General features: G+C 51.0%; 1 protein-coding gene across 1 annotated transcript in view; it reads left to right on the forward strand.

Moving 5' to 3' along the window:
* LOC120388133 overlaps nt 1-26,326 on the forward strand; it is a 736,578-nt gene that overhangs the window by 494,810 nt on the left and 215,442 nt on the right. The window contains 2 exon segments of the mRNA XM_039509761.1: nt 8,394-8,723; nt 14,814-15,143. Coding sequence (XP_039365695.1) covers nt 8,394-8,723; nt 14,814-15,143 — 660 coding nt within the window.

Genomic DNA, 26,326 nt, shown 5'->3' on the forward strand with positions numbered 1-26,326 from the left:
GTTTGGCACAATCTACCTTTTGTAAAACCATGTTATATTTTGTCTCAATTACCATTGAGACCATTCCCTTCAAGGTCCAACTACTTTCTCCTTCAAATTTTTTTTCCAAGACCTTGCATACTACAGATGTCAAACTTACAGGCCTGTAGTTACCCAGATCACGTCTGTTTCCTTTCTTAAAAATAGGAACTATGTTAGCTGTTCTCCAGTCATACGGTACAACCCCTGAGTTTACAGATTCATTAAAAATTCTTGCTAATGGGCTTTCAATTTCATGTACCAGTTCCTTTAATATTCCTGGATGAAGATTATCTGGGCCGCCCCGATTTAGTCCCATGAAGCTGTTCAAGTTTGGTTTCTACCTTGGATGTGGTAATATCTACCTCCATAGCCTCATTCTCAGTTGTCATCCTACCATTATCCCTAAGCTCCTCATTAGCCTCATTAAAGACTGAGGCAAAGTATTTGTTTCGATACTGGGCAATGCCTAAATTATCCTTAGCCTCCACTCCATCCTCAGTGTTTAGCGATCCCATTTCTTCTTTCTTTGTTTTCTTCTTATTTATCTGGATATAGAACATTTTACTGTTGGTTTTAATTCCCTTTGCAAGGTCCAACTCTACATAGCTTATGGCCTCTCTCACTTTATCCCTAGATGTTCTGACCTCAATAAGGTAGGGTTTCCTTGCGAATCCCTGCCATCTTCCACTCCTTGTAGGCTTTCTGCTTGTTCTTAATCACCTTTCTGAGATGCTTGCTCATCCAGCTTGGTCTACAACTCCTGCCTATGATTTTTTCGCCTTTTTTTGGGATTCAGGCTTCTGATAGTTTCTGCAACCTTGACTTGAAGTAATTCCAGGCCTTCTCCACCTTTAGATCCACAAGTTCTTCAGTCCAATTCACTTCCTTAACTAATTTCCTTAATTTTTTTAAAGTGAGCCCTTTTGAAATCAAAAACCCTAGTCACAGATCTATTTTTGTTTCTCCTTCCATTTAGTTTGAACTGAATTAGCTCATGATCGCTCGAACCAAGGTCGTCCCCTACAACCATTTGTTCTATGAGCTCCTCACTACTCAGCAAAACCAAATCTAAAATTGCATCCCCTCTTGTTGGTTCAGCAACTACTTGGTGAAGGAATCCATCAGCTATCACATCCAGGAAAATCTGAGCCCTATTATTATTACTAGCACTTGTCCTCCAGTCTATATCTGGGAAGTTAAAGTCTCCCATGATCACACAATTCCCATTAGTATTTACTACACTGAAAACATTAAAGTGGTCTCTATCCTTATCCAGATCGGATCCCGGTGGTCTATAGCACACCCAAGCACTATCCCAGGGGAGGCTCTAATAGCTTTCTTCCCCAATATAATTTTTGCCCAGACAGACTTTGTCTTATCCATTCCATCCCTTCTTATTTCTTTAGTCTACCTCACAATTGATATACAATGCTACTCCACCACCTTTGCCTTTATTTCTGTCTTTCCTAAACAGCACATAGCCTTCAATACCTGTACTCCAGTCATGATCTACTATTCCACCATGTTTCTGTTATCCCTGTAAGATCTGGTTTCAGTTCCTGCACCAATAGCTCTAGTTCCTCCATTTTGTTACCTAGGCTCCTTGCATTAGTGTACAAACATCTTAATTTTTCTGTTTGGCTTCTCTCACATTCTTTACCCGATTAGGCACAGACATTCTACCGCCAGTATCACCTATTAGACTGGTATCTACACTACCCTTCCTCCTTATGTACATTCTCCTACCCATTGCTGTATCCTTTCTTACTTCATTTTCTTCCCTCTCAATGTCAGAATCCAGCGTGGAGATTACCTGGACATCTCCCAACCATCTCCCCCAAATTCCTAGTTTAAAGCTCTCTTAATCAGTTGTGTCCGTCTCCATCCTAGAAGTCTATTTCCCGCCCTACTCAGGTGAAGTCCATCCTGAGAGAACAGTCCTCTGTCCATGAATGCTTCCCAGTGGCCATACATCTGAAAGCCCTCCTTATAGCACCACTGCCTGAGCCATCTGTTGATCATGATAATCTTGTCACACCTTTGTTGCCCTTCTCTAGGATCAGGCAGTATCCCACTGAAGATCACCTGAGCCTCGATTTCCTTAAGCATCTTCCCCAGTCTGGCATAGTCTCCCTTGATACGTTCCAGCGAGAATCTAGCCGTATTGTTTGTTCCCACATGAAGGGCAATCAGCGGATTCTTTCCCACTCCCATTAGGATCCTCTTCAGCCTCAGGCCCACATCCCGTATCTTAGCACCTGGCAGACAGCTCACCCTTCTGTTCTCCAGATCAGCTCTGGTTACAGGCCTGTCTATTCTTCTCAGTAAGGAGTCCCCAGTCACATAGACCTGCCTTTTCCTAGTGATGGTGCGATTCTCCAGTCTATCCTCTGTTCCCTCTGACTGCAAGTCCTCTCGATTCCTATTGTCCCTTGCAATCCTCTGCAACCCATCCCATATCCTCCTGGGGCTCATATTTGGTGTTGTTATCTCCATTGACTCTTCCTATAGGACTAGTTGCTCTTCTCTTCTTCCTTGTCTTCTCACCTTCAGTGACCACCTGCTTTGCCTCTTCTTCATTTTCCAACTCCGCAAACCTGTTCCTGAGCTCTATTTCTCCTTCACTAGCCTGTCTTTTCCTCTTCCACTAGCCTTGTCTTAGGCCTGGGCTACACTAGCGGGGGGCAGGGGCGGGATTCAAACTAAGATATGCAACTTCAGCTACAGTATTCACGTAGCTGAAGTTGAAGTATCTTAGTTTCACTTACCTGGCTGTCCTCACGGTGGCGAGTCAACTGCCGTGGTTCCCCTGTCGACTCCGCTTACTCCTCCTGCCGAAGTGGAGTATGAGCGTTGATTAGCCAATCGATTTATCGCATCCAGACGAGAGGCGATAAATCGGTCCCCGATACGTTAAACTCTACCCACCGTATAGACATACCCTTAGTCATATGCTTCCACAGTCCACTTTTCTCACCCAGCAGTCTCCCCTCAGTGTTCTTTGGTCCTGCTTCCATCTGCAAGTCTGAGCTTTTCCCTTCAGCGTTCTCATGTGTTTGCTCCATCATCCGCTCGAAGGCTCTTCTAAACTCGACCAGAGTTTCCACCTGCATCTCCAATCCTCAGATCTTTTCTTCCATCAGCTCTATCAGATGGCACTTCATGCAGACAAAACTCTTTTCAGGTACCCCCTGCAGGATCATGTATATGCCGCAGCTTCCACATCCAGTCATCTTCATTGTGTCTTCCACTGCTTGGGTCACTACCACTGCTAACTCTATCTGTCGTAGCCTTCTCACCTAAGTCATCTTAGTGCGGGAAACACAAACAAAACCAAAACACCACCACCCACAGCAAAACAAATCCCCAACCAGCACCAAAATACTGCCAGACCACCACAAACTCCCTTCACTAGCCTGTCTGTTCCTCTGCCTGGCTCTCTTAGTCTTCCCTGCAAACTCCCCTTGCAAACTCCAACTCAAACTCCCCTGTTTACAGCTCTGTTTGCTCGCTCCTCTGCTGATACAGCTGTCTATGTCTATATCTCACCCAGGGGATCCCTGTATAACTCTAGGCATCCCTGTGCTCTCTGCCAGTTGGTGTCTACTTATCTCTGGGCCAGACTCCTCTGCGGAACAATGGGGACCTGGATAACTGCAGCTTCCACTGGTTGGATTTGGTGTCAACGGAGCCTGCAGCCACTCACTCAAACAAAAAACCCAGGGCCAATTTCTCAAGATTCTGGTTCCTAATCACCGTATTCTGGTGGATTTGCATTTCAGGGAATTAGTCCCCAAGAACTGGACACAGGAAATGCAATTCTTCCTCACTTCCTGTCTTACGCAGCCTACATATTTCCCTGTCCTGTTTCTCAGCTGCCCTGTCCTACCTCAGAAGTGGCTGCATGTCAGTGGGGGGAGTCTTCTTCTTTATGCCACAATTCGATATCTATGTAACCCTTCTGCCAGTGGCGTTGGAAGCGACCAGGGCCAGATTGAATATCTAGGGGTTCCTTTCCAGCAATACAACACAGAGCAGGCTTGAGCACCCACCCAGTAACCTGAGACAAATAAACACCACCCCCTGGGTGCTTCTACAAGGGAAAGTTTCCCCTCTTGCAAGCACAGAGTCTCAGTGCAGAAAAGAAACTTTTTAATAAAAGGAGGGAAGCCCCCCGGCGTTAACTTGGGAAAACACCACAAATAGGATTTATAAACATAAAACCATGAGCAAAACACCTCCCTCAGAGTACGTTGGGCAGTGTGTTTTGCTTCAGGATCTTGAGACGAGCAACCAAAAGTGCCTTTAAGGGGCCCGTGCCTTCTCCCTCCACCGCACCTCACTCACTGTGGTTGTCCTTGGTTAGTGAAGACCCAGAGTTCAGAGGTGCACCTGTGTGAGTTCAGCTCCCACCATGGGGGCGGGGAGGAGAGCGCCTGGCTGATCTGCTGTCTGGGTGCTTGCTCTGGTGGCAGCTGCCCTGCCAGCCACTCACCACTCTGCTCACCCTCACCTTCTGCTGCCCCCGGCCTCTCTGCTGTGACCTCTGCAGGTCGCTCTCTTGAGACTCCACCCAGCTCTCAGTGACTCTCAGCTCTTAGTGGGGAACCCTCAGTGCTGAAGCAGCTGGGCAGAAACACTGTCTCACAGCAGGTGATTTCAGCTCTAGTGATCACTGAAACCAAAAACACTCCTAATGGAGCCTCAATTAACTCTATCTTTGAAGAGTGGGGAGGGGCAGATTAAACCATGCCTAGACCTCTTACACAGAGCCCACACCCCTCAGCAGGAACACCCATCTCCACCCACTCTCACTCTTGATAGGGGTCTGGTGTCTGAGCCCCCTGGTTAGTGAGTTCAGTTCAGTTGTGGGTGACCCCCTCAGTCATGGCAGGCTAAGCACAGTTCTGCTGCCCTTTACTCAGACAATCAGGACAACAACATTTCACTACCCTGCATTCAAGTACTACAGTGATTTGTAACACAGAACCAGCCAACACAGCTCTGTCTGCTGGATATCTAGGCAGAGTGGGTGTGTTTATGTAAACACAGTCTGGTCCTGAAGCCTTTGCTCCTCCCCAGCTCATCACTAGCTATCAGGGGAGAGCTCATTCTGTCCTTGCTCACCTCTAGCTTGTTCAGCCATCTGACTGTGCATCCTCAAGATCCAGTCTTCTAATGGGGCTCTACTCCACCACCTGTGACTGTCTGTATTGCTGCCCCACAAGCACACTGAGAAGATCAGGCTAAGCCATGTTTCGGCATTGCAGCAGTGCCTCCGGCCAGTCCAGTCAGGAGCCCATTAAGCCTAGCCTAGGATCTGGGTCCCAATTTCTAAATGGGCATATACACGTTAGGGCTTCTGAAAATGCATCAGCACGTCAATCTCTCTATCCCAGAGTTGCTGCCCCTCTGTGAGGACACAGCTGAGAGCCCAGCTCTGCCATCATTCATCTGAGACTGGTACTGGGCTGGCAGCACTAGACATGAGGGCAGCAATGGCTGCCACAAAACGATGTTGCTAAGTCAGTTTTGGCAAGTCAGGAGGAACCGCAGGGGCAGGTGTTTGCTTCAGGAGGGGGCCGACCTGCTTGTAGGAAGTGTGTATTGCCTCTGCACTGGTCGGAACCATTGTCAGCCTGGTGCGCAGCAGGTTCCTGCCAGGCATCCCTGCGCTCCAGGCAGTTCTAAGGGGGAATGGACTCTGGGTGAGGTTTTCAGGGAGCTATGGAGCCAACACATGTAAATTCGATGCTGATGTCAGGCTAAGGCAACCACTAATGAGATGGGTGACTGTGTTCAGCTCCCAATCACCAAGATGCTTATGTCAGTGTCTGCCCCGCAGCACTGCACAGTATCGCACTAGAGTGAATTCCAGTGCCAGGAGTGAGAGTGTAAATCTGTCCCCCAGGAGGTTCCTGCTAGCAGTGCATGGGGTGATCTAGGGGAGCAGTAGGTCAGACTACCCTCCAGTCTGCCTAATTAGGTGACAGCCTAACTAGGTGAGAGCTGGCTGGGAGGGGAGTGGACAAACTTCAACATTGCCCAAGTGATTAGCCTGGTCAGTGGTGGGGAGCCCTTGGCAGGCAGTTGCTGTGTGCAGAGACTGGTCAAATTTGTCTGTAGGAGGCGCTAAGTTCCCCAGCGACACGAGAGATCAGATCAGGCCTGCACAACATACGGCCTCACTGTGCGGCCCGCCGAGGGATTCTAAATCTCCCCCCCCCCCCACGGCGCTCTGCGGGCAGTCCAGAGCCCTTTGAATCCCAGCCGCGGCCTGGAATCAAAGGGCTCTGGGCTGCCTGCAGGAGCAGGGAGCCCAGAGCCCTTTAAATCTCAGCCGGGGCCGGGATTCAAAGGGCTCTGCGCTGCCCGCAGGGGCAGGGAGACCAGAGCCCTTTAAATCCCAGCTGCGGCCGGGAATCAGAGGGCTCTGGGCTGCCTGCAGCCGCGGGGAGCCCAGAGCTCTTTAAATCCCAGCCGCGGCTGGGAATCAGAGGGCTCTGGGTTGCCTGCAGCCGCGGGGAGCCCAGAGCCTTTTAAATCCCAGCCGCGGCCGGGAGTCAGAGGTCTCTGGGCTGCCAGCAGCCGCGGGGAGCCCAGAGCCTTTTAAATCCCAGCCGTGGCCAGGAGTCAGAAGGCTCTGGGCTGCCCGATGTGGTGGGGAGCCCAGAGACCTTTAAATCCCAGCTGCGGCTGGGAGTCAGAGGGCTCTGGGCTGCCTGCAGCCGCGGGGAGACCAGAGCCCTTTAAATCTCAGCCGCGGCCGGGAGTCAGAGGGCTCTGCGCTGCCCGCAGGGGCAGGGAGACCAGAGCCCATTAAATCCCAGCCACGGCTGGGATTTAAAGGGCTCAGGTCTCCCCGCGGCTGCCAGCAGCCCAGAGCCCTTTGAATACCAGCCCCTGGCCGCTGATTGCCCTCTCCCCAGACCCCTGCCCCAACTGCCCCTTGGGACTCCAGCCCCTATCTAAGCCTCCCTTCTCCTTGTCCCCAACTGCCCCCTCCTGAGACCCCACCCAATTTCCCCCCAGGACCCCACCCCCTACCTGTCCCCTGATAAACCTCCTGGACTCCCATGCCTATCTAATTGCTGCCTGTCCCCTGACTGCCCCTCCGAACCTTTGCCCCATCCAACCCCCCCTGCTCCCTGTCCCTTGACTGCCCCCCGGAACCACCTACCCCTTCTCCAACCCCCAAACCGCTTGCTGTGCCACTCAGACCAGCGTGTCTGGCTACTGCAGCTCCCGACAGTTGCTGCCATGCTCCCCCATGGAGCCCACAGCCCTCTCCCACCCCCAGCACCTGCCTTCCAGATTTGAACACCTCAAAATTCAGGAGTGCTCAAGCTCGGTTTGGGCAGCTTTTACTTCATTTCTTCCAAATCAAATATACTGATCCACTGTAACTTGCTGTAGAAAAAGTAGGATAAAATTGAGCAAGAAATGCTTATTAGGACTGGAATTGCTATTTTCAACAGCCATTGCCTTTTTGTTTGTTTAAAAGGAAGACAGTGATATTGCATTGGCAAATTCCCCACAGAAAGAAAGAGTGGAACAAAAGAATAATAAAGGCACCTCAACTTTTCCTCATTTATGGAGGACAGTCTTATAATATGCATCCAAATATCCTCCAATCACACAGGCTGAGAATTGTTCCACTTTACTGCAGCTCTGTAACCACATGGGAACCAATCCTGTCTGTGTTTTGTGCACATCCAAAATTCCAGCTGAATGACCCGCCCTGGGAGCGAGTTACCAGTGACCCAGGGCTGGGGTGGCAGGAGGTGTGGGAGGGGGCACTGGTGGGGGGGAGCCCAGGGCTGGGGCAGCAGCAGGGTGGAGGGAGGGCACTGGTGGGGAGGAAAGGGGGAAGCCCAGCGCTGGGGTGGCAGGGGGGGTGTGTGGGTGGGGGGAGAGCCCAGGACTAGGGCAGGAGAAGGGTACGGGGGGAGCCCAGGGCTGGGAAGGGGGACAGCCACATTTTTTTTTGCTTGGGGCAGCAAAAAACCTAGAGCCGGCCCTGCCAGGTTTCCCCAGCCGCCGGAGCCCCGGGCCCTTTAATTTGACCCTGAGGGCTCCCAGCCACCTATTTAGCTGGGAGCCCATGGTTGATTTAAAATAAAGTATCACCTCCCCACCCCCAACCTTCCTTTTTGGCCCACAGCTGTTTTGGTGGGGCGGTGCTGGGGAAGGAGGGTTTGTTTCCGCAGGGCTGGGTGACCCTGGGGCGGGGTGTTTCCTCGGGCTGGGAGGTTTCGGCCCTCAGCTGTTTTCTTTGGAGGAATGTGGCCCTCGCCGCTTTACGAGTTGTGCAGGCCTGGATCAGATGCACAGGAACTTCCCTGAGTGTTTATTCCCTTGGATATTTGCAGACGCTGGCATGTCAGAAGTGGCTCAGATCCGACTGGTGAACAGCAGGAGTCACTGCGCTGGGAGGGTCGAGGTGCTTCGCAACCAGCAGTGGGGAACCGTGTGTGATGACAGCTGGGACTTACAGGATGCTGGAGTCGTATGCAGGCAGCTGGGCTGTGGGACGGCATTATCAGCACCAAGAGGTGCTCGATTTGGGCAAGGATCTGATCGTATCTGGCTGGATGACGTGAACTGCGCAGGGACAGAAGTTGCCCTCTCTGATTGCAGGGCTCTGCCTTGGGGAGAGAATAACTGTACCCATGGAGAAGATGCCGGTGTTGTGTGCTCAGGTAACTTACATCCATTACGTCAGTGTGGGTGGTACAGGGATCGGGTTGGGAAGCTTTCAGCACAAACCCGGCTCTCCTTTCTGAGTCAACGCTGACCCCAGTGCCCAACATGGTGTTAAGGGCCTGTACTGCAGGTAGGGAGGGTGTGAGTTGGGGGTGCTCTCCATTTGCAATTGTGCTGGCCCTGATGCCCCAATGCAGTACCATGGGCCCCTAGCATGAGGAAGCCTTGTCTGTGCCCGCTGGGGGCAGCTCCCCGACTCCCTCGGCCATAGGCCACACAAGCCGTTCTCTCTAGGCCTTGTGGAGGGGGGTGACCGCTTTCGAGGTTGGCAATATGCTCGCTTCACCCCTCGGCTCTCTGAGCGTCCTCCTGCAGCACCCAGTCCCTGTCTCGCTGGGCATCACAGCAGTCACAGATCTGCTCACAAAGGACCATGGTCCCACCTCCCATCTCTGCCCCAATCAACACACAGCCATAGATCCCTTCATAGTCACACCAAGGACAAGGGATTTCACAGAGTTTAGAGATTCCAGGGGGAAAGAAATGGTTCCATGGCCCATAAAATCATACCACGCTGACTAGAGCCTAGACTCACTGAACGAGATACTTTTCTGTCTGTTTGAGCAACGCTCACCCCACAGTTCTTCCAGGGTTTTACTTCAGGCTTGGTTGTGATGTCCTGTTCCTGACAGAAATGCTGTCAGCTGCCTCCTGGGTGAAAGGGAGCTCTTTTCCCCTCTCCTCTTTCTTTGTAGATACAGATTATTGTCTCTTCCCAGAGGGGGGTCTCTCTTTGGAGACTTGTGCTGAGGGTCCTTTGTCTTTGTAAATTCTCAGGCCCCCATTGGGCCCAGACAGTGAATACAGCCTGTCTCCACGGCTGTGCTTTGGTCTGTGATTATCTCAGCATCATAATGACAGGAAAAGAACATAGCATAGAAACCATCCTGATTACATCAATTATTTATGGCTACCCTGAAGGTGAAGGTGAAGGGGTGGGGGTAGGGGTGAGTATTCACAGATATCCAGAGAGCCCTGGAGGGTTTGTACTGTTCTTCCTTACTGAGAGGCCAGTTACTGGGCAGACATCTGACCATTTAAGTTATCAAGTGTTTACAGCTGCCATTGTCCTTGGGCCTGCTTGTTAGTTACCTGGGTTTCTGCCTCAGCTGCTTACTGAATTTTTAACTCTTGCCTAACAGCGTCTACTTATCTCTGAGACAGACTCCTCTTTGGCACAACGGGGACCTGGGTAACTGCAGCTTCCACTGGTTTGATTTGGTGGTGTCAACGGAGCCTGCAGCCGCTCACTCAAACTAAAAATCCAGGGCTAATTTCCCAAGAGTTCGGTTCCTAATCACTGTGTTCTGGCGAATTTGCATTTCAGGGAATTAGTCCTGAAGTTGTAACTTCCCCAAGATCTAAGTTGTAACTTCCCCAAGATTATGTTTTTCTCTCTTGTTTCTGGATCTAGACTGTTCTCAGTGGTAGAAGATGACAGAACAAGGAGTAATGGTCTCAAGTTGCAGAGGGGGAGGTTTAGGTTGGACATTAGGAAAAACTTTTTCACTAGTAGGGTGGTGAAGAACTGGAATGGGTTACCTAGGGAGGTGGTGGAATCTCCTTCCTTAGAGGTTTTTAAGGTCAGGCTTGACAAAGCCCTGGCTGGGATGATTTAGTTGGGTTTGGTCCTGCTTTGAGCAGGGGGTTGGACTAGATGACCTCCTGAGGTCCCTTCCAACCCTGAGATTCTATGATTCTATGATCTGGACACAGGAAACGCAATTCTTCCTCACTTCCTGTCCTACACAGCCTACATATTTCCCTGTCCTGTTTCTCAGCTGCCCTGTCCTACCCCAGAAGTGGCTGCATGTCAGTATGGGGAGTCTTGTGTATGTCACAAGTCGATATCTATATAACCCTTCTGCCAGTGACATCGGAAGCGACCATGGCCAGGTTCAATATCTAGAGGTTCCTTTCCAGCAATATAACACAGATCCGGCTTGAGCACCCACCCAGTAACCTGGGACAAGTACACATCCACCCCATGGGTGCTTCTATGAGGCAAAGCTTCTTGTCTTGCAAGCACAGATTCTTTTTTTAATAAAAGGAGGGCAGTCTCCCGGCATTACCTTGGGAAAAAGCAACAAACAGGATTTATAAACATAAAACCATGAGCAAAACACCTCCCCCAGAGTATGTTGGGTAGTGTCTTTTGCCTCAGGTTCTTGAGTCCAGCAACCAAAAGTTCCTTTAAGTTGCTGCTCCCTTCTCCCTCCACCGCACCCCACTCACAGTGGTTGTCCTTGGTTAGTGAAGACCCAGAGTTCCGAGGTGCACCTGTGTGAGTTCAGCTCCCACCATGGGGTGGGGAGGAGAGCGCCTGGCTCGCTCTGCCGTCTGGGTGCTTGCTCTGGTGGCAGCTGCCCTGCCAGCCACTCACCACCCTGCTCACCCTCACCTTCTGCTGTCCCTGGCCTCTCCGCTGTGACCTCTGCAGGTCGCTCTCTTGAGGCTCAACCCAGCTCTCAGTGACTGTCAGCTCTTAGTGGGGAACCCTCAGTGCTGAAGCAGCTGGGCAGAAACACTGTCTCACAGCAGATGATTTCAGCTATAGTGATCACTGAAACCAAAAAGACTGCTAATGGAGCCTTCATTAACTCTATCTTTGAAGACCGATGACGAGCATATTAAACCATGCCTAGACCTCTTACACAGAACCCACACCCCTCAGCAGGAACACCCATCTCCACCCCCTCTCAGTGTTGATAGGGATCTGGTGTCTGTGTAACCCGTGTATCCATTAGAGTTGGCAGTAACAAGGGCCGGGTTCAGTATCTAGGGGTTCCGTTTCAATAATGCAACACAAAACCGGCTCGAGCTCCCACCCAGTGACCTGGGACAATTACATACCATCCTCTTGGGCGCCTCTAAGAGGCAATGCTTCCCCTTTTGCAAGCACAGAGTCTGAGTGTAGCAAAAACCGTTTAATAAATGAGGGAAACAATGCAGCATTATGTTGGGGAAACACCACAAACAGGATTCATAACACAAACCATGAGCAAAAGACCCACCCCCAAGTAAGTTTGGCAGTGTCCTTTTCCCCTCAGAATCTTAAGTCCAGCAACCCAGCTGTCACCCCACCCACAGTTTCTGACTTTGGACAGTTCAGCCCCAGAGTGGGTCTTGAGTCCAGCAACCCAACAGTCACCCTTCCCACAGTATCTGTCCTTGGTCAGTAAAGCCCCCCAGAGTTCAGAAGTTCATCTGCAGAGTTTGCCTCCCCCTGCCTTGGTGGAAGTGGGGATAGAATGGGGGGGGGCATCTTGAATGTTCCGCTGCTCGTGTTGACGCCGATTGCCATGCCTCTCCGTGGGGTTCTCCTGCAATCTTCACCGCCAGCTGCTCTGCTTTGCCAGCCGCCCTGCTTTCTGCTCCGCCAGCCACACCTCTCCACTATCCACTCCGCCAGCTGCCCTGCTATCCGTGCTGCCCTCCACTAGCCAGCCTGCTAGCCACTTGCCAACGTGTCTTCAGTCCCCACCTCCACACTTAAGACAGCTCTCAGTGACTGCAGCTCTTTAGTGATTTTAGCTGGTAGTAGGGGAGCCTCAGTGCTGGTGCAGCACTAGCCCAAAGTAGGTCAAATGCTTAGAGCCAGGTATGAGTGATTTCAGCTCTGTAGCATGTAACAAGACTCCTAATGGAGCCAAAAATAGCTCTGTTGTTCCACAATGGAGAGAAGAGAGATAAGAGTGGTGTTTAGTACCCTGAGAAAGAGATGCTTACACTACCAGGTACACATGCCTATCCCCCACCTCTCTCAAGTCACTTAGGATTGGAAGCATGTCCCTTGCCTAGCGAGTGCTACTCAGTTGAGGGCAAGTCCCTCCGTCATAAAACACCACATACAGTTTTACTGTCCTTGATTCACATAACCTGGATAACAACCCCTCATTACTCCTGCCACAATAACAAAGAGACTGGGGATCCCACAGCAGCAAAAGTGACCATTTGGGCAAGCAGTCCACTCTGCTAGGCAGGGTGAGTGTGCCTATGCAAACAAGATCAGCCCTGAAGTCCTTTTCCACAGCTCACCACCAGATGTCAGGGTAGAGCCCATTTTGACTCTGTTTACACCTGAGCCCCCTGGTTAGTGGGTTCAGTTCAGTTGTGGGTGACCCCCTCAGTCAGGGCAGGCTAAGCACAGTTCTGCTGCCCTTTACTCAGACAATCAAGACAACAACATTTCACTACCCTGCATTCAAATAAATGTTTGAAATGAAATATACACAGGTTGAGAGGGAAGGTACTGTACATCTGGGGTCAGGCTTGGGTTGTGGGGGGGTTACAGATATCGTTTGCGATGATGAAAAGATACATACATATCGCAAAACTGGCATAGATCCAGACTGGGGTGCAAGGGTTTTTAAAGTGTCAGTGGGCTTGGGTACGCCACCCATGGAATGAATAAGGAGTCCAAGTCAGTATCGGTGGAGCGGATAGGTACATGGGTGCGGTATGTCCCTTGGTCCGTCAGGGAAGGAAGTGGGTTATTTCCCTGATCGGCTGTCTCGATTACTCAGTGTGGTATTGGCGGTGTTTGTAACCCAGCACCAGCCAACACAGCTCTATCTGCTGGATACCTAGGCAGAGTGGGTGTGTTCATGTAAACACAGTCTGGTCCTGAAGCCTTTTCCCCTCCCCAGCTCATCACTAGCTGTCAGGGGAGAGCTCATTCAAACCTTGCTTACCTCTAGCTTGTTCAGCCATCAGACTGTGCATCCTCAAGGTCCAGACTTCTAATGGGGCTCTGCTCCACCACCTGTGACTGTCTGTATTGCTGCCCCACAGGCACACTGAGAAGATCAGGCTAAGCCACATTTCTGCATTGCAGCAGTGCCTCCGGCCAGTCCAGTCAGGGGCCCATTAAGCCTAGCCCAGGATCAGCGTCCCAGGTTGTAAATGGGCAGAAAGAAGTTAGGGCTTCTGAAAATCCAGCCCAGTTCTACCATCATGCATCTGAGACTGGTACTGGGCTGGCAGCTCTAGACACGAGTGCACAAATGGCTGCCAGAAAACGATGTTGTCAAGTCAGTCGTGGCAAGTCAGCAGGAACCTGAGGGGCAGGTGGTTGCTTCGGGAGGGGCCCGACCTGCTTGTAGGAAGTGTGCATTGCCTCTGCCCTGGTCGGAACCATTGTCAGCCTGGTGTGCAGCAGGTTCCTGCCAGGCGTCCCTGCGCTCCAGGCAGTTCTCAGGGCGATGGACTCTGGGTGAGGTTTTCAGGGAGCTATGGAGCCAACACATGTAAATTCGATGCTGATGTCAGGATAAGGCAACAACTAACTACACAGGTGACTGTGTTCAGCTCCCAATCACCAAGATGCTTATGCCAGCGTCTGCCCCGCAGCACTGCACAGTATGTCACTGGAGCAAATACCAGCGCCAGGAGTGAGGGTGTAAATCTGCTCCCCAGGAGGTTCCTGTCAGCAGTGCGGGGGGTGATCTTTTGAAGTGCTCTAGTGGGAATAGTGGGTCAGACTGCCGTCCAGTCTGCCTAACTAGGTGAGAGCTGGCTGGGAGGGGAGTGGACAAACTTCAGCATTGCCCAAGTGATTAGCCTGGTCAGTGGTGGGGAGCCCTTGACAGGCAGTTGCTGTGTGCAGAGACTGGTCAGATTCGTCTGCAGGAGGCGCTAAGTTGCCTAGCGGCACATGCTCACATGCTCAGGGTTTAACTGATCACCATATTTGGGGCCGGGAAGGAATTCTTCTCCAGGGCAGATTGGCAGAGGCCCTGGAGGTTTTTCGCCTTTCTCTGCAGCATGGGGCACAGGTCACTTGCTGGAGGATTCTCTGCAGCTTGAGGTCTTCAAACCACAATTTGAGGACTTCAATATCTCAGACATAGGTTAGGGGTTTGTTACAGGAGTGGGTGGGTGAGATTCTGTGGCCTGCACTGTGCAGGAGGTCAGACTAGATTATCATAATGGTCCCTTCTGACCTTAAAGTCTATGAGTCTATGACATGAGAGATCAGATGCACAGGAACCTCACTGAGTGTTTATTCCCTTGGGGTATTGCAGATGCTGGCATCTCAGAAGTGGCTCAGCTCCGACTGGTGAACAGCCCAAGTCACTGCGCTGGGAGGGTCGAGGTGCTTCACAACCAGAAGTGGGGATCCGTGTGTGATGACAGCTGGGACTTACAGGATGCTGGAGTCGTGTGCAGGCAGCTGGGCTGTGGGACGGCGTTATCAGCCCCAGGAGGGGCTCGATTTGGGCAAGGATCTGACCGTATCTGGCTGGATGACATCAACTGCACAGGGACAGAAGTTGCCCTCTCTGATTGCAGGGCTCGGCCCTGGGGAGACAATAACTGTACCCACGGAGAAGATGCCGGTGTTGTCTGCTCAGGTAACTTGCATCCATCACGTCACTGTGGGTGTTGCAGGGACCGGGCTGGGAAGCTTTCAGCACAGACCCAGCTCTCCTGTCTGAGTCAGCGCTGACCCCAGTGCCCCAGCATGGTGCTAAGGGCCTGCACTGAAGGGAGCCGGTTCGGGGTCACAGTAAGTGTCACTCTTCTCATGGTATCAGTACTGACCCCATTTTCCCCACACAGTTCTAAATGCCTGTGCTACAGGGAGCAGGATGGGGGCTCAGTAGGGGGTGCTCTGGCCTCGCAGTCAGTGCTGAGCCAGTGCCCCAGCACAGCACTTAGGGTCTGTGCTGCAGGGAGCAGTATGTGCACCTCTGTGAGAGACCCTCCCCGTCGCTGATCGCTCTGATCCCATTGCCCCGCTACAGCACAATGGGGCGCTGGGTAACCGTATACCCCATTTGTGGCATTTGGGGTTGAATGGATCCTGTAGCCACTCAGGGATCCCTTTCTGAAGTGTGGGGTTCCTATCCCCGTCACTCCGGGTGATTTCCATCTCAGCTAATTACCCCTGAACCTGTAATATGCCCCACTGTTATGACTGGAGACAGGGTTCTTCCTCACTTCCTCTCCTACACAGCTTATGAGTTTCTGTGCCCTGTCTCTCATCTACTCTGTTCCACCCCACAGGGTGGCTGCATGGTAGTCGTGGGGAGTAGATCTGTCAAGTTATTAAAAAGATAATTGTGCTTAATTGTGAGATAAAAATTAATCATGATTAATTGTAGAATTAATAGTGCCTTTACGTAATAATAGAATACCATTTATTTCAATTTTTTGAGATGTTTTATTCATTTTCAAATACACCTCTACCCCGATATAACGTGACCCAATATAACACAAATTTGGATATAACATGGTAAAGCAGTGCTCCGTGGGGGCGGGGCTGCATGCTCCAGCAGATCAAAGCAAGTTCGATATAATGCGGTTTCACCTATAACATAGTAAGATTTTTTGGCTCCCGAGGACAGCGTTATATCGGGGTAGAGGAGTATATTGATTTCAATTACAACAAAATACAAAGTGTACAGTGCTCACTTTATATTTTTTTTATTACAAATATTTGCACTGCAAAAAAGAAACAAAACAAATATTATTTTCAGTTCACCTCATACAAGTACTGTAGTGAAATCTCTTTATCAGGAAAGTTGAACTTAAAAATGTAGAATTATTTACAAATAATAACTGCAATCAAAAATAAACCAATGTGAAATTTTAGATCCTACAAGTCCACTCAATCCTACATCTCATTCAGCCAATCGCTCAGACAGAAAAGTTTGTTACCTTTGCAGGAGATAACGCTGCTTGCTTCTTGTTTACAGTGTTACCTGAAAGTAAGAAGAGGCATTCAAATGGCACTGTTGTAGCTGGTGTAGGAAAATATTTATGTGCCAGATGTGATAAAAATTAATATGTCCCTTCATGCTTCGACTACCATTCTAGAGAACATGTGTCCATGCTGATGATGGGTTCTCCCCAATAACGATCCAAAGCAGTGCAGACCAACAAATGTTCATTTTCATCATCTGAGTCAGATGCCACCAGCAGAAGGTTGATTTTCTTTTTTGGTGGTTCAGGTTCTGTAGTTTCCACATTGGAGTGTTGCTCTTTTAAGACTTTGGAAAGCCTGCTCCACACCTCGTCTCTCTCAGATTTTGGAAGGCACTTCAGATTCTTAAATCTTGGGTCGAGTGCTATAGCTAGCTTTAGAAATCTCACATTGGTTCTGTGACGTTCCCCTCTGGTGTTATCTGCACTGGTGATCTGCTAGATCACTCCAGTCCTTGACTCAGGGAGCCAGCCTTACCCTGCTCTGCAGTGAGAACCCCCACTCCTGGGCTGTTCATGCACAGCCTCTGACATGTAAGCTGCTCCTTGGATTGTGCAACCAAATGACACTAGTCAATATCGCCAGTGCCAGACACAACCCTAGGAACCTGCGTCTTGCAGTGTCCAGTTATCCCTGCTGGATGCTGCAAGCTTATATAAGTTCATCAATTTAACAAAGAAATTGATATACACCAGGCTTGTTATCCCAAGGGGAGTCTCTGACACGCTTCAAACCAAACCCCCTGTGTCAGGGTAGAACAAAAACTGAGTTATTAACTATGAAGATAGATTTTAAACGATTATAAGTCAAAGCCTAACAAGTCGGATTTTGTCAAATGAAATAAAAAGCATTCTAAGCTGATCTTAACACTTTTAATGCCCTTTCAAACTTAGATGCTTCTTACCACCGGCTAGCTGGTTGCTCTTCAGCCAGGCTCTCGTCTTTAATCAGTGCTTCAGTTGCTTGGTGTGGTGTCTGTAGATGGAAAAGAGAGGACGAGCCTGGCAAACATTCCTCTGTTTTATCACGTTCTTTCTTCCATCCTGGCTTTGCCTCACCCTCTTCAGGGTCAGGAGAGCATTACCTCACCACAGTCCCAGACTGACCAAGGGAAGGGGGTTGACTCACTCGAGAGTCCAACAGATCCTTTTGTGGCTGCCTAGGCCAGTGTCCTTTGCATTGGATACCACACAACCATTTTATAAGGATGAACACGGGGGTGCTGGGTGATTCTCCGAGGTACAGAGGGTCACAAGTACATTCTTTCCATTTTGTGAAATCTGCAGTGAAGGTGTTCTTAAAATGAACAACATGTGCTGAGTCATCATCTGAGACGACTGTAACATGAAAGATATGGCAGAATGCAGGTAAAATACATAGCAGGAGATACAGAATTCTCTCCCAAGGATTTCAGTCACAAATTAAATTAACACATTACTTTTTTAAGGAGCATCATCAGCATGGTAGTAAGTTGTCTGGAATGGTGGCTGAAGCATGTAGGGGCATGTGAATGTTTAGCATATCTGGCATGTAAATACCTGGAAAAGCCACCTACAAAAGTGCCATGCGAACGCCTCTTCTCACTTTTGGGTGACACTGCAAATAAGAAGCAGGCAGCATTATCTCCCGTAAATGTAAACAAACTGATTTGTCTGAGCGATTGGGTGAACGAGAAGTAAGACTGAGAGGATGTGTAGGCTCTAAGTTTTCCATTGGTTGGGTTTTTTTTGAGTGCAGTTATGTAACCAAAAACATTCTACATTTGTAAATTGCACTTTCACAATAAAGAGATTGCACTGCAGTACTTGTATGAGGTGAATTGCAAAATACTATTTCTTTTACCATTTTTACAGTGCTAATATTTGTAATCCAAAATAGAGTAAAAACTGTTTCTTCCGGCACTTCACCAACAGGAAAGCTCTATAAATTGGCATTTCTGATCTTCATTGAAATGCTCATTTATAGTCTGGTTGGTGCGAGGCTGGCAGGGTGCTGGGGCACAGAAGGGGGTTTGGAGTGCGGGCTCTGGGAGGGATTTTGGGTGTGGGACAGGTCTTTGTACGTGGGAGCGGGTGCAGGGTGTAAGATCCATGGGCCTCTCACCTTGGATGGCTCCCTGTAAGCGGCAACCTGTCGCAGGCTCTGGCTACTCCTAAGCGGAGATGCGTCAGGTGGCTCTGTATTCTGCCCGCCCCCCGTGCCAGCTGCACAGCTCCAATTGGCTGGGAACCACGGCCACTGGGAGCTGTGGGCGGAAGGAGTGCACCAACCCGCCTGCCGTGCCTCCACCTAGGATCAGCTGGGACGAGTTGCTGCTTCCGGGGAGCTGCCTGAGGTGGCCTTGGATCCGGCACTCTGCACCCTCAACTGCCTGCCCTGAGCCCCCTCCTGCACCCAAACTTCCTCCCAGAGCCCGTGCTCCACACCCACCCCCCATGCCCCAACCCCCAACCCCGCACTCCTTGCCGCACCCAACCCCCTTCCCTCTTAGTTAACCAGCATTTTTCATTTACCACCACACCCCATTCCCCCAACATGCCGGATAAAACAACCTTAACTGTAATAATATAAAGTGAGAACTGTACACATTGTATTCTGTGTTGTAACTAAAATCAATATATTTGAAAATATAGAAAAATATCCAAAATATTTAATAAATTTCAATTGATATTCTATTGTTTAACAGTGTGATTAAAATGGCGATTAATTGTGATGTAATTATTTTAATCAAAATTTTTTTTTAGTTAACTGTGATTAATTGACAGGGAGTGAACCCCTAATAGGCTGTTCAGACCTGTCAGTGGGAGGCGCTATGTCCTTCTTTGAGTGATTGCTCATGTGCATTCCAATAGGTGTGTGCACACCGCATGCATGATTGTCGGAAGGTTTTCCCCTAGAGGAACCCGTAGGGTCGGCTGTGGAGACCCCTGGAGTGGTGCCTTCATGGAGGTGTATATAGGTCCCTGCCGACCCACTGCCTGCTCAGTTCCTTCCTACCACCAGTGACAGTCATTGGAGCAGCTCAGTCTCTTGCATTCGCAAGTACCTACCTAGTGGTTCCCTTTTCTTAGTTGTAGATAGTTACTAGTTAGTTATATAGTAGTTTCTAGTAAATTGGGCTGACTTTAAGGGGCTTTCCCCACCCCAGTTTCCCCAAGCACCTGGGCCTGCCTCGGTCACAGGAGTTTCAGGCGTGCAAGAGGTGTGCAAAACCTATGCCCAGAGGCGATCCACACGCTCCTTGTCTCAAGTGCCTAGGAGACGGTATCAGACAGACAAATGCTGAAATAGCAGGAGTTTTAGACCCAGAACTAAGAGAAAGCTCGTAAGTGTCAGGGACTCTAACCCCGACAGCGAAGTTAGTTGTCTGATCACAGAGAGACAGGCAACACCAGCAAGGTCCGATCAAAAGCTCTTTATTGACAAGGGCACGCATCAATAGAGAGCAGCTCGTCTCCAGCGAGAACCAGCCACTCTTTACAGCTTAATATTAGCCTATATAGACAGTTTTATTACGTCATACATCATTCACTTGAGCAACCCACCCCACTTTGTCTAACAACTTGAAACTAGACACTTTTAATATACACACATGCCTAGACTTTATGTCTACAACTTTAGATTATTAATAATATCTTAACAAGCACCAAAAGTTAGGAATACAGGGGAGTTTTAAACAAGCCTATAACTCAAGCAGGGAGTTAGAATCTGAACTGTGGGATGCTAGGGTTTCTTATCAGTTCTTCAAACACTGTTCCGAACACAGCACAGCTGGTACTATGCTAGGAATGCAACCCCTGGTTTATCTCACTTTTTCCAGGGCTTTGTGAGACAATGCTGCTTCTCAGTATTTTTCCACTCTGGGATTACCCAGAAACCTCTGTTAGCCTGACTTCAGTCAGGTTGGTATACCTGTTTTGTCTGCTATATCTTCATTCAGGCCTAACATAAGGCAAGTGCTACGAGGCGGTACCGCTCACAGTCCCCGGTGCTGCATAAGAAAGAGAAGGCGGACGGGGTCGTTTCCCCATCAAGAAGCCACGAGGAGATTCCAGTGGAGTGTGTCCGGCAGCAAGAAACCCACGGTCCGGACCTCAAGACACGGCACCATTGACTCCTGCCCCAACCAGAGGCTTGTCGAGAGTGGTGCTGGTGGACTTCCCAACTCGGGAGGATTTTGAGGAAGAGCTCAACCTCCCCTCCACACTGGACACCTACGAGCCAGCATGGGACCTCATTGCCATGACAGCGCAGTCCCCGGCCTTGCAAGTGTGAGCTCCGACACCGCAAGCTCAGGCACTGTAAGTGGCACCGACGATGGCACCAGCTGCAGCATCCATGGCAGTGCCGCATATGGCTCCAGCACCCTTTGTGGCACCAATGGCGGCACCGCCCCGGTTCTTCATTACGGCAAGCCCATGATGTTACGGCGCCACTCACCATCACCCCAGTACCGCCTCCCCCGTCAGGCACAGAGTACTCATCCGAGTTAGACACTGAGTCTTCTGTCTCTCGAAGCAGCCAGTACTGCTCCCGCTCCTGGCACCGTTCCCGGTACTGCAGAGCTGTGGACTCATTGGCACTGGCGGTCTCCTGGCCCCTCCAATGGCAGGGCCCAGTACAATGGCCCTTTTGCACTTCTTCAACCTATCATGAGACTCAGGGTCAGGGCTCCAGGGCCACATTGGTGGTGTCTGCACCCTGTTCCCCCCCTGTGGCGGAGCGATGTCTCACCGGTGCGGCGCCTCCTGCTGGTTGTCCAAGGAATTTGCTCTTTTTCAGCTCCGGAGCGCCTTTGCTGGCTGAGGCCTTGCCTGCTGCTGGCTCCCATGTCGCTCCCGGATTCTGGTGCCCTTTGCTCAGGGGTTCTGCCCACCGCAGTCCCCTCAGTCTGGGTCTCCCCTCCCAGGGTAACTCCCAATCCCCGCGCCCTGGGGCAGACTGCAGTCTGTAATCCACTCATCATCAGCAAGGGGGGTTAGACCTGCTGCCTCTGCCTTTATCTGGGCTGCCCCTCTGCAGCCCCAGTTCCTTTTCGTGGGCCTTTAGCTTGGCCTGCAGCCTGGGACTTTGCTAGGCTGGAGCTCCCCAGCTCCCTCTGCTTCCCCCGTGCTGCTTCACCCTAGGTACCCGCCTCAGCTGCCAGGCAGCCAGGTCCTTCTCTCTCTGAGGCTAGAGAGAGTGCGTCTCTCTTCTGCTTCTGGCCCCAGCCCTCTTATAAGGGCCAGCTGGGCCCTGATTAAGCTGACCACAGCTGTGGCTGCTTTCCCAATCAGCCTAGCTTTCTCCGCTGCAGCCCTCTCCAGGGCTACTTTATCCCCTTCAGGCAGAAGTGGGGTGACCACCTGGCTACACCCCACAAGAAACGTTGGTGGCTTGCCGCACCCCCAGGGCTCCTGAGGACCTACATGAGACAGGGACTCTGGGCCATCATACTTAGGCACAGCGCCCAACCAGTGCCACCAGTTGTACTGCAGCCACATCCAGTCACAGGGGGGCGGGGGAAGAAAACGAGGCACCCGACCCAGCCTCCAGAGAGCCAGTTGGGCAAGAAGACCCAGTCCTTCAGGCCTCCTCCTTTTCCTCACTGGACAAGACAGTGGGGGGCACCACCATCACCCTTTGGCGATGGACACCAGAGGACACCAGGACATTCTTAGGAGGGTGACCCTAAACCTGAATCTCCAGGCAGAGGAGGTCACGGAGGAGTCGGACCCAATGGTGGACATCCTCTAGGGTGGCCTCACCCCTGATAAGAACAATCCAGAACATTCCTAGGGTGCTGTGGCAGACTCCAGCCTCAATACCACCCACCACTGAAGAGGTGGAGAGAACCTATTGTTTTGCCACAGAAAGGGTACGAACACCTTTTCACCCACCCCCAACCGAGGACTCTGGTGGTCGATGTGGCAAATCATAAGGAGCGACAGGTGCAGCCAGGTCCCACCCCAAAGTTATGGGACACTAAGAAGCTGGACCTTTTCAGCTGAAAGGTCTGCTCGACCAGGGGGCTCCAGCTTCGAGTGGCAGACCAGCAAGCGCTTTCAATTCCTGGAGCTCGTTAGCAAAATTCCAGGAGTTGCTCCTGGCTAACTCATGCATGAAGTTTAGCGCTCTTCTCGAGGAGGGCAAAGTGGTCTTGAGAACCTCCCTCCAGGCTGTGTTAGACGCGGCAGACTCGGCAGCTTGGACTATGGCCACCGCGATTACAGTGAGGCACAGAATGTGTGGCTGCAGGTGTCGGGGATACCACCTGAGGTCCAGAACACGATTCAGGACCTCCTCTTTGACCATGCAGGCCTGTTTGCCCAAAATATGGATTCTCGCCTGCACAACCTTAAGGACTCGAAGGTGACTTTAAAGTCTTTGGGGATCCACACCCCTGCACCCCAAAGAAAGTCATTTAAGCCTCAGCCCCCGACTCACTTCTACTCTGGGCCTCCGAGGCAAGACTTGTCCAGGAGATGGGTCAGGAATAACAGGAGGCGCCCACCACAGTCCTCCTCAGGCCAAGGCCAGGGTTTGGCCAAACAGCCCCAAGCCCAAAGCCAAACTTGAAGATGCAGCTGAGGACGGAGCATCAGTATCAAACTCAGATCCTTACCCTCCCTTTGTGAATCAATTCTCCCGCTTCTACCATGCTTTGTCCAAGATCACGTCAGATCGCTGGGTCCTGAGCACGATATGGGTGGGATATTCTATCCAACTCTGTTCTCTTCCCCCCTCCCACCTCCCTTCCCTGTTCCTCTTCAGGGACCCTTCTCACGAACAACTCCTCTTGCAGGAAGTGCAATCTCTCCTTGCTCTAGGGGGAATAGAGGAGGTTCCTCAGGAGTTCAGGGGCAAGGGGTTCTACTCCTGTTATTTCCTCATCCCCAAGGCCAAGGAGTGGCTCTGGCCTATCCTGGATCTGCGAGACCTCAACACATTCATGAGGAAAGTTTCATATGGTCTCTCTGGCCACCATCATTCCTTCCCCGGATCCAGGGGACTGGTATGCCACTCTTGACTTGAAAGATGCGTACTTTCATATCTCCATTATCCTGGCCCACAGACATTTTCTTCGTTTTGTGGTCAGCGGCCAGCACTACCAGTTCAGGGTGCTCCCATTTAGGCTCTCGATGGCCCCACCGTTATTCACAAAGTGTGTGGCGATCGTTGCAGCCTTCCTCCGCAAACGTCAGGTGCAAGTATTCCCATACCTGGACGACTGGCTCATCAAGGCCGAGTTGCAAGCCCAGGCCACAGAGCATGTGTCTCAGGCCTGGGCCACCTTCCGCAGGCTGGGCTTCATATTGAATGTGCCCAAATCCACACTAGCCCCGGCACAGAGAATAGAATTCATAGGAGCTCTCTTGGACCCCACACAGGCCAGGACGTTCCTGCCTGAGCTGCGCTTCCAAGCACATCATGGACATTATCAAAAACCTTCGCTGATTCCCCACAACCATGGCCAGAAATTACATGAAACTGTTGGGGCATATGGCGGCCTGCACATACGTGGTCCAGCACACCAGGTTATGCCTTCGCCCCGCCAGGTGTGTTTGGCGAGGTTACACAGGCTGGGCCGGGACTCACTGGACCAGATAGTTACCCTCCTCACTCGCATTCTTGAGTCTCTCCACTGGTGGCGGCAGCGGGAGTACCCTTTGCAGTGGGAGTATCCTTTGCCAAACCCCAACCTACGCTATCACTAGTCACGGAGGCCTCGCTGCTCGGTTGGGGAACGCACCTGGGCAATATCAGAACCCAAGGCCTATGGTCCCACGCAGAACTATCGCTGCATAACAATGTAAGTGTAACCCTTCTGCCCCTCTGAGCTGGCAGCAACAAGGGCCGGGTTCAGTATCCAGGGGTTCCGTTTCAATAACACAATGCACAACCGGCTTGAGCCCCCACCCAGTGACCTGGGAGAACTACATACCACCTCCCTGGGCGCCTCTAGGAGGCAATACTTCCCCTCTCACAAGCACGGAGTCTGAGTGTAGCAAAATCCTTTTAATAAAGGAGGGAAACAATGCAGCATTACGTTGGGGAAACACCACAAACAGGATTCATAACACAAACCATGAGCAAAAGCCCCACCTCCAAGTAAGTTTGGCAATGTCCTTTTCCCCTCAGGGTCTTAAGTCCAAATCACCCCAAAGTCTGTGCCTGGTCAGTGCCACCTCAGAGTTCAATAGTTTATCTGCAGAGTTTTACCCCCCAAGCCTTGGTGGGATGTGGGGGAGCACATGGGATGTTAAGGGGTACCTTACATGGGCTGAGGCCAACTGCCCCACCTCTCCATGGAGTTCTGCTGCAGCCTTCACCAGGAACGGCTCTGCTCCACCAGCCACTCCGTGAGCCACTCCAGCTGTCCCCGCAAACTGCTCTGCTTTGCTCCACTTGCTGTTCTGTGGGCCGCTCCAACTGTCCCACAAGCTGCTCCACTCTGCCAGCCGCTTAGCAATATATCTTCAGGCTCCCCCACTAGTTAACACAGCACTCAGTGATCTCAGCTCAGTAATTTTAGCTGTTTTAGTGGTTTCAGCTCTTAGTGATTTCAGCTTGTAGTAGGGGAGCCTCAGTGCTGGTACACCATTGACCAAAAGTGAATTCAGCTCAGCAGCCTCTAACTAGACATCCTAGTGGAATCAAAATTAGCTCTGCTATTCAACAGTGGGGAGAGAGAAAGAGATGCAATTGGTGTGCCAGACTCTCAAGAAGAAGCGGGTAGGGGCAATACCTTCAAGTACACATACTTGTCTCCAACCTCTCTCAATTCACTGGGTTTTGGAACCCATATCTCTTGTCTAGCGAGTGCTACTTAGTTGATGGTGAGACCCTCTGTCATAAAACAGTCTCACAGTCCTTCATTCACATAATCAGGGTAACAACACTTTATTCCTCCTACCCCAATAACCGAGAAATTGGAGATCCCACAGCTGTCAAAGTGACCATTTTGGGCTGCTGTGGGCTCATGCTAGGTGGAATAGGTGTGCCTATGCAAACAAGATCAGCCCCCTAAGTTCTTTTCCACACTCCCCATAATTCACCACCAGATGTCAGGGTAGAGCTCATCCTGATTCTGCTTACATAAGGGAGCTGAGGGCGGTTTGTCTGGCATGCCAAGTGTTCCAGGCTCACTTTCAGGGTGCATGTGTGTCGGTGGTGAAAGACAACACTGCAGAAATGTACTATATAAACAAACAGGGTAGTGCTTGTTCTTCTCCCATGAGCTAGGAAGCCCTCAAACTGTGTGACTTTTTCATGGCTCACTCGATACACCTAGAGGCATCGCACCTTCTGGGAGCACAAAACGAGCTAGCTGATCGCCTCAGCCGCTCATTTCAAGGTGAGGAATGGTCCTTCAGGCCAGACATCACACACTTGATTTTCCAGAGGTGGGGCTTTCCCCACACTGACCCGTTCATGACGCAGAGCAACAGGGAGTGCCAGCGGTTCTATTCTTTCCTGAACCACAGCTCAGGCTCCATCGCAGATGCCTTTCAACTTTCATTGATGAGTCACCTGCTGTATGCATTCCCGCCCTTCCCTCTCATATAAAGGGTCCTCCTCAAGAGTCCCCGGGACAGGGCTTCCTTGATCCCCATACCACCAGTGTGGCCCTTCCAGCACTGGTTCACCCTGCTGTGGACAGACCAGGAGCCCTTCCTGTGTGCCTGAGCCTCATCACACAGGACCACAGCCACCTACAACACCCCAACCTGGAGTTCCTCCACCTCATGGCACGGAAATTCCATGGAGAACCCTCATGAGCTTCAGTGTTAGGACCCAATGAGGGACGTCCTGTTGTGAATTAGGAAACCCTCCACTCTTGCCACC

The sequence above is a fragment of the Mauremys reevesii genome, linkage group 22, assembly GCF_016161935.1.
Source record: "Mauremys reevesii isolate NIE-2019 linkage group 22, ASM1616193v1, whole genome shotgun sequence".
Classification (NCBI taxonomy): domain Eukaryota; kingdom Metazoa; phylum Chordata; order Testudines; family Geoemydidae; genus Mauremys; species Mauremys reevesii.